We start from the raw sequence: 7,827 nt of genomic DNA, 5'->3' as shown, positions 1-7,827 counted from the left end.
TTGTAATCGCAGTAAGTGCTAGTGTATAATCATTTATTATTAATAATTTCAGGGGTAAATAACTCGACAGAATTAAAAATTAGCATAATATTTTAATACTCAAATTCTTAATAAAATAATATACATAGAAATCTTTAACATATTTTAACATTTTTTCTTGCTATTCTTAGGGCTTGAAAGAGTCACAAAGCTTACTCTTCTCGGAGCTTTTGGGCTCGGTATCGCTTTGTTAGCCACCGGCTGCTTCATATCGGTCACTTTAGCTTGTTTAAAGAAATTGTTACTTGGTTTTGATGTTGGTGTCACGGCTTGTTTAGGGGACACATTCGTTTTTACAGAAGATTTCTTTGAATTAGGGCTAACTTTTGACTTATTTGTGTCTGGAGATTTACTATTCTCTACAGGGTTTTCCATTTTTGAACTTTCCGTTTCATCATAAACTAATTTTATATCCTCGCTATCCTCTATAATCATGATTTCATCTTGTTTATTATCGAGTTCTGTTTCAGCTTCTTTAGGTTTTATGATATCGTTGCTAGAGTTATCTGACCACGACTGCATTGCAGTCTCAACTAACACATCTATTTTGACTGGCGTTTTTTGCTGATTGTTATCAGTTTTGGCTTCCTTATCCTTAGGTGACTTCTCGTTGGGTGTTTTGAACTTGATAAAGGAGTCTATTTTTTGTGTGTTGTGAATTGTTGTCTGTTTTATATCTATAGGTTTTATTTCTTCTGGAGTATCTTTGTCCGTTTGTTGCTGCTCATCAACTTCCATTGGTTCTGTAATTGTAATATTTATTGATTTAAACATTTTTATATAAATATTAAAATTGTATGTATAGAATTGTCTATTTTGAGTTATTTCAAACTATTTACTTAACATTACACGGTTAAATATTATTATATGTATTTTTAGTTATTTACCTGCTGCAGGCTCTGTTTCTTCAGGGAGAACCTCTCCTAACTCTCCTTCTCCGAAAGTCACAACAGAACAGAACCCATCTGTGCTTGAAGCGACTAAAATGCGACCACACGGAGACCATGTCAGATCAGTGAGCCTGTGAAACATAAATAACAAGTATGAATTTTTATAAATATAAATATATTTCATCCCCCATAGTTCAAAGCTAATTGGCGAGGAAAAATGCACCAACAAATTTTGAAATATAGCCAGGTCGGTCAAGTTATTATGTTACCTGAATAAGTACCACAACTTCGTGTAATTAATTTACAAGCAATTACTCAAACATCCTTTCAGATGTATGTTTAATAAATCGAAATCAAAGGTCAAGGTCATTGTCCTTGTCGAAGGTTATTATTACCCCATAGAAAATCATTGTTGCGCTATGCAATGTCATTATCACCCCATTAAAGGTCATTATTTCTTCACTGAAGATCATTATTGTTGTTGAAGGCCATTATTACCCACTGAAGGTCATTATTGACCCTATATCCAAGAACTGGACGGAAGAAGAATAATTATAGAGTAAAGTTCGTAGTTCATAGTAATAATTAAGAGTAGAGGTCATGGTTTCTCTGTCGATTGCGACCTAGATGCTACGCCCATCAAAATAACTGCTTACCTATTCTACAAAAAGAGCTATGTACAAGACCTGATTAAATGGCTTTAACATATCAAGGCTTACTGCAATAGCTTCCCTTTACTTTTAATGGCGGTTGCCCAGAAAGAGGGAACATGCTGTCACCTATTTGTATTATTTATATATTCATTTACCTGGTGTAGTGTACGTTAGAGACGAGGGCGACAGGTGTGCGTTGTTGTGTATCATACAGCACCAGTGACCGGCGAGTAGCGACAGCCAGGATCCGGCGAGCTCCGGGGAATGCACTGCTGAGCCTTGGCCGCGCTGCCAGCCGGACTGGTGACCAACGCACTGCTAGCGCTGGTTCCGAGCATGGCAACACACATACGGGCCTGCAGATAAACAAACACTGACTACTCTTGCCACTGACAGTGGTATGATTATGTGGTATTATGTGGTATTGATTTAAAGTAACATGAATTTTAACTTTTTTAACCCCCAACCACAAGAACGCAACAATACCATGATCTTCTATAAGGTTCTGTAAGTTGAGCTACTTCCCAAGTCAGGCTGCTCAAGATTTTGATCAGAATATTTCCTGCAATGCCCAACCTCAATAGGACTCATATAGATATAGACATGTAGAATCATAGATTTTTATTATCAAGAAGATTTCATTTTGGTTCTAATAATTTATACTTACATTTTTAATGAGTATCTTGTATAAATATAAACAGCATTCATAGGCTTCATTACGGGTTTACCCTGCTCAGGCTCTATCCGGCCGGCGGGAACTGGAACCCAAAATGAACATATGGTCTAATTATTCTCGTAATTATATTTTGAAATAAATTATTTCATAACATACATAACATTAATTTATTTCATATTTATGAAATGCTACTAATTCAACTTACCTGCGATTAAAAGTCCGTCAGGGCTAAATTGTAGTCTTCTAAAGTATGTTTGTAAGGTGTCATCATGATAGAGACGTACTTTGATGTCATGTAGAGCATGATCTTTAGGAAAGGGCAGTACTGCCTTGCTACTCCTTGAGATTACCTTCTTTGTAGATACGTCAATAGTGCGGAATACTCTGAAAGAAAATTAATTTAGCAAGTTTTAATTTTTTTACATTAATTATACGATTATATGACAATTTTGATGAAAAACAATCTAACATATAAAGATCACGATATAAAATTTTAATGACTTTTCTTAGAGAGGTAACCAAATCCTTAAAAGAAAATAAAAATCATACTAATTCGCATACTTTGAAGTTTTATTAAAAGAAAACTTTGTTTTATAGTTTTTATATGGATTGGATGGAGTTGTACATAAAAATATTTACCTATCAGTGCTTGCAGTGGCTATTAGCTGTCCCTTTGGGTCCCAAGAGACACCTTGCACAAAGCCTTTGTGGTCCGTCACGATGGAGCTATATCGGCCTCTACCAATATCCCATATGAGCAGTTTGTTGTCCACTGACCCTGATGCCAGTTGCAAGGAGGTGCTACACCAACTCATGTCGAGAATATCTTCCATATGCCCACGAAGTGTCTACATTTTTAGAAATAAATAATTTTAGAAATACACATTCATACATTATTTAATTGTGTATAGAACATTTATAGATTAGAATAGGACAATGTAAGTAAAAAAATGAAAACAAAATGAAATAACCTTAATTTTTTACATTTCTTGCCAATAATTGATTTATTATTATATTTTTTTTTCTAAATAAAATGATATATTCAGAAATACAAAAAAAAAAATACTAGTTGAAAATTGAGCAATTAGACAAAATCGTAAGCACAATATTGATAATACAAACCTTGTGTATTACCCATGTCTCTTTATATTGTTCTTCTCCTTCTAGAGGTGGCGCCGGATCTCCCGTTTTCTGTTTCCAAATAAATATAATTGATTCGTCATCACCCGAGGCCAAGTATAGTCCATTAGGGGACCACCTCACGACATTTACAGCTTTTTGATGTCGTGTTAGATCTGCAGCTACTTCGAGATTTACTGATCCTTTTTCTGTAGTTGATATATACCATACCTACAAAATAGTATGATATTGATATTGATGTTTTATTATATTATAAATAATATATTATATTGTTTTAAGTACGTAGATAGTTTTGATATTAAATGTATATTTACTAGAACATGAGAATCGGTGCCTCCAGTGGCAAGTCGCAAAGGGTCATTAGGTTCACATTTTGGCTGGAAGTCTACGCTTAAAACGGGGTCTCTATTGTGCCATGATATTTCAGGTATAGCGAATTTCATTTTTAAAATAGTTTCTTTATTTTTAATTTAAATAATATAAACAATTTAACTAAATATACTCGTACGACTAACAAGCAAACAAACTAAAAATAAACTTAAATATACTTGTCAGTTTTGGCGCGAAATGCAAATATGTATATGTATGAAAGTTTAGAAACAATACAGATAACTTAATGCAGATTATAAAAGCGAGATGTATTATAAATTAACGTACGGTTACGATTTCACGTTCATCAAGCTTTGAATGATTACATTTTTCTTCTTAATATGAATATTTATATGTATATGAATATGCTAGAAAAAGTTTGTTTGAAATAAATTCGTTTCAAACTCGCACAGATTAAAAAGAGAATAATCATAAACTTTACATAGAACGTCAAAGTCACTCGAAAATATCCTTCTTTTTAGTTGACGTTTGGTAGGTTGATATCAGACGAAATCAAAATGGTGTGTTTTTTTTTTAAATTATCCTTAAAAATCTTAATAAACGTTAAAGAATTAAGTGATTTATTTAGTGAAATATCTTTACAATGGGATTAATGTTATTGCGGCGCTAATATTTTACTCTCGACAACGTATATTTCAGGTGAACGTACCAAAACAGCGCAGGACGTACTGCAAAAAATGCAAAGTCCACAAGGTACACAAAGTATCACAGTACAAAAAGTCCAAGGAAAGACATGCAGCCCAGGGTAGGAGACGTTATGACCGTAAACAGCAGGGTTATGGTGGTCAGTCCAAACCCATCTTCAAGAAGAAGGTACGTTTCATATTCATAACCTCTTAATAATATCATATGCCGCTGCAAGATGTACAACTAAAGCATTAACAATAGTTTAATGAAGGTTTTTTACATTTTAAAACATATTTGTTTGTGGATATGTATGAGATAAAGTAATTAAATATTACTAGTTTGTAATAATCTGATTATTTTTCCCCTTTGAAGTACTAATCAATAAAAATTCAAACATGTATCTCTTGTTTGACAAAATCTTTCCTTAGACTAATTTGCTGTAAGCTAAGTATGCTGATTCCTTATAGAATATAGTCCATTAACTATGGTATTTACAGTTTTTCCCCATGGAACTTTAGATGCCCTGGAAATTTGGGAAATAAAATATAGTTTGTGTTATTCTGAAAGTTACAATAATGTAGTTTTGTTGCAATTGGTTCTGTAGTTTTTGTCTGGGAGAATAAAAAAACTACCATCAAACTCACAAGAATTAGTAAGATTGATTGTAAGAAAAGTTTGACTGTTGTAAATATCTTATACTTCGTTTTTAACTTATAGCTGCTTAATGATCTAATTCTAAAAGAATAAAATATATACATATTTATTGCAAATTTTAAATGATTTGTATCTAGATGAGTCAGCTGGTCCCTTTAACAAAGGCATAAGGTTGCCTTTCAATCAATCCTATATCGTAATTGGTTACCTTAACCTAGACGTTTGTAATACCAGAAGAACCTCAAGCACATTGCCGACCCTACTCCTGGTTTGCTGAACCTTTCCCAGGAGCTTTGACCACCTTCTCACCACAGAGAGCAGTGATATTTAGCTGTGGACTTCTGTAAAGTCGAGGTACTTCCCTAGTCAAACAATAATAAATTCGTTTTGTTCAGGCTAAAACCACAAAGAAAATTGTACTCCGTCTGGAATGCGCCGACTGCAAGGTGAGGTCACAGGTCGCTCTCAAGCGTTGCAAGCACTTCGAGCTCGGAGGTGACAAGAAGAGGAAGGGACAGATGATTCAGTTCTAAACTGCTAATAAATAAGATTCCACACTATGATGACTTTTATTTTTACTATTATTTTTTCTACCATTTATCTGAAAAAATTGGACTATATATTCCAATACTGGACATAGGCATCCAAAAGTTCGCGCCAAAAATGGCGTGAACACATGTGTTTTGCTCATAGTTACCAGCTGCAAGGCAGATCGGTTAGTGACCAAAAAAGAAATAAGACAATTTTTTTCCAATTTAGAAGAATCGAAAAGCGTGCTTTTAGAGCAAAAGATAAAATTAATATAACCATGATAAATAAAGTAAAACCAATAGATAAATACCTAGAATGTAAGGTAATAAAAATACTTAGTATGTTTCTCTATTTGTATTAAATATGATCAAATTTCTTTTTCTAGATTTTACGTTTTTATTTAAATAACTAGCTACCCGGACAGACTTTGTTGTGACCAAAGTTAATAGATTTTTATTTACATAGATTTTTTTAACTATTAAAACCTTCTGTTATGGTTATGGAACTTACAAAAAAATAAATTAGCCGAATTGGTCTAGCCATTCTCGAATTATTCATTTTCAAGTTCATACCAACAATTTTTATCTTTTCATATCCTAACAAAGTTTTTTATGAGCATAAGGTTGTAAGAAAAACTGTGTACAGCATATAGAAACAGTGCATATCAAAATTACTGTATTTAAATTACATAAAATGAAATTGTAATATTTATGAAGTACGTAATGTAGTCAAGATATAAAACAAGAGAACAAAAATATAGAGTACATTTTTTAGAAGTTTGTCTGTCATGATTTCAGAGTGGCAGATCTTTATCATTTTATTTATATAATTTTGATTTTTCTGTTATACTAGTTTCATCCATGTAATTTTTAACCTGTAGAAGTGTAGGGATAAAAAGTAGCCTATGGGTTATTCTAGATCACAAGCTAAATTTATTTATACATTATTGTACACCACAACTACATTTCAAACATTAAACATATTTTAAGACAGTTACAGACTGTGAAGTACAATGGATAGACTTATGGCTGTTTAGCCATTTCTTCCAGACCCCCAAATAAAATATACCTAGTTTTATCAAAATCAGTTCAGTTATATTGAGTGAGAGAGTAACAAACATCATCCTCATGTTTTGCATTTATAATATTAATTGAATAAAGTGCATAGTTTTCTTTAAATCTTTATTTTCACTGTTTAACAGCTTAAGCGTTGTACTATAATGACTATAAATATTAAAAAATATTGTGTAAAAATATATTAGATATAACAATCCTTCAAGCAAAGTTACAAAAGTATCATTTCTTTAATATTCTATCTAATTCATTAGGATCGAGCCCCTCTAAAGATATTTTTAACTTGACGGCATCTATGGGTACGCCGACTTGAACCATTTTGACGAATCGTTCATACTCTGGCTTAATTTTTTCTGCAGTATTTGAATTTTCTGGAATGTTCTCATTAGCTGCATTTATCTGTTCACTATTAGCTTCATTTATTTCTGTTGGTTGTTCAGTTACAGGCTCTTGAGGCTTTGCAGCGTCTGTTTCAGTGTTTACTTCAGGGATTGAAGATAACTGTAAATTATACCAATTAAATTTAAAGTTGTCTCTTAATGACAAATACAATCAATTAATCATATAATTATGTGAATTTTTCTTATGATTCTTACCCTTGTTTCCAACAAGACCATAGTAGCATTAATTTTCTCCAGTTTCCTTTCAAATAGCATCATCTTCTGTTCACATTTCTTAGCGAAATTGTTCAAAAACTGTACTGTTGTTATAACAAAATGATTAACGAATGCTAAAGTACGTTTTTGTTGTAATGCAGCGATCTGAAATTATAACTTTTATTTGAAAACTTCAAGGGCGTAAAACTAACGTATTACTTATTTATTATTTTATGATTACCTTCGATAAATCTACATTAGCAATTTCTTGGCTCATTACCGTATCAGGCATATTTAAATAATATATATATACTACAACATGCAATTTTTTTTAAAAAATATTGATCACAATCCTTTAGAACATATTTTTCAAAAATAGTATAAATTTTCTATTGATTGGTAAAATTGTGATTATTATTTATTATTTTTAAAGATATATCTATATAAATATTTGATTATAAGGAATATAAATTAGAATGTTTGATTTACTCGTTTTCTTGTTTATCAGATTTTCATAATCAAACACAGATGACAAAACTTACAATTTAGACTTAGAAC

The 7,827-nt window shown here is 32.0% G+C and overlaps 3 protein-coding genes across 3 annotated transcripts; 1 reads left to right on the top strand and 2 right to left on the bottom strand.

Annotated features, from left to right (window-relative positions):
• Positions 1-84: 84 nt before the first annotated feature.
• On the bottom strand, positions 85-3,843 carry LOC123655761 (chromatin assembly factor 1 subunit B). The gene is made up of 8 exons (XM_045591515.1): positions 3,713-3,843; positions 3,381-3,608; positions 2,898-3,106; positions 2,464-2,642; positions 2,250-2,340; positions 1,738-1,938; positions 927-1,060; positions 85-782 (listed from the first exon to the last, which is right to left on the bottom strand). The coding sequence occupies exons 1-8, from the start codon at positions 3,839-3,841 to the stop codon at positions 145-147; spliced, it is 1,809 nt and encodes a 602-aa protein (XP_045447471.1). The 5' UTR covers positions 3,842-3,843; the 3' UTR covers positions 85-144.
• Positions 3,844-4,201: 358 nt separating this feature from the next.
• On the top strand, positions 4,202-5,629 carry LOC123655992 (60S ribosomal protein L44). Its single transcript, XM_045591715.1, has 3 exons — positions 4,202-4,288; positions 4,428-4,601; positions 5,465-5,629. Exons 1-3 carry the CDS (start codon positions 4,286-4,288, stop codon positions 5,600-5,602), a joined length of 315 nt encoding a protein of 104 aa, XP_045447671.1. The 5' UTR covers positions 4,202-4,285; the 3' UTR covers positions 5,603-5,629.
• Positions 5,630-6,767: 1,138 nt separating this feature from the next.
• On the bottom strand, positions 6,768-7,823 carry LOC123655624 (WASH complex subunit 3). The gene is made up of 4 exons (XM_045591384.1): positions 7,812-7,823; positions 7,511-7,622; positions 7,270-7,434; positions 6,768-7,174 (listed from the first exon to the last, which is right to left on the bottom strand). The coding sequence occupies exons 2-4, from the start codon at positions 7,559-7,561 to the stop codon at positions 6,896-6,898; spliced, it is 495 nt and encodes a 164-aa protein (XP_045447340.1). The 5' UTR covers positions 7,562-7,622; positions 7,812-7,823; the 3' UTR covers positions 6,768-6,895.
• Positions 7,824-7,827: the final 4 nt, after the last annotated feature.

This window comes from Melitaea cinxia, chromosome 8 (assembly GCF_905220565.1).
Source record: "Melitaea cinxia chromosome 8, ilMelCinx1.1, whole genome shotgun sequence".
Lineage (NCBI taxonomy): Eukaryota > Metazoa > Arthropoda > Insecta > Lepidoptera > Nymphalidae > Melitaea > Melitaea cinxia.
The sequence above is the reverse complement of the archived record's forward strand: the minus strand, read 5'-3'. Positions and strand labels throughout refer to the sequence as shown.

What these genes read in the sequence shown, in the direction of transcription:
- LOC123655992 (XM_045591715.1), top strand. An exon ending in AACCCATCTTCAAGAAGAAG is followed by an intron (nt 4,602 to 5,464) that starts GTACGTTTCATA and finishes CGTTTTGTTCAG; the next exon opens with GCTAAAACCACAAAGAAAAT.
- LOC123655624 (XM_045591384.1), bottom strand. Translation starts at nt 7,561, where the DNA reads ATGCCTGATACGGTAATGAGCCAAGAAATTGCTAATGTAGATTTATCG. An exon ending in CTAATGTAGATTTATCGAAG is followed by an intron (nt 7,435 to 7,510) that starts GTAATCATAAAA and finishes TTATAATTTCAG; the next exon opens with ATCGCTGCATTACAACAAAA. An exon ending in TGGTCTTGTTGGAAACAAGG is followed by an intron (nt 7,175 to 7,269) that starts GTAAGAATCATA and finishes TATAATTTACAG; the next exon opens with TTATCTTCAATCCCTGAAGT.
- LOC123655761 (XM_045591515.1), bottom strand. Translation starts at nt 3,841, where the DNA reads ATGAAATTCGCTATACCTGAAATATCATGGCACAATAGAGACCCCGTT. An exon ending in GCACCGATTCTCATGTTCTA is followed by an intron (nt 3,609 to 3,712) that starts GTAAATATACAT and finishes ACTATTTTGTAG; the next exon opens with GTATGGTATATATCAACTAC. An exon ending in AGACATGGGTAATACACAAG is followed by an intron (nt 3,107 to 3,380) that starts GTTTGTATTATC and finishes CTAAAAATGTAG; the next exon opens with ACACTTCGTGGGCATATGGA.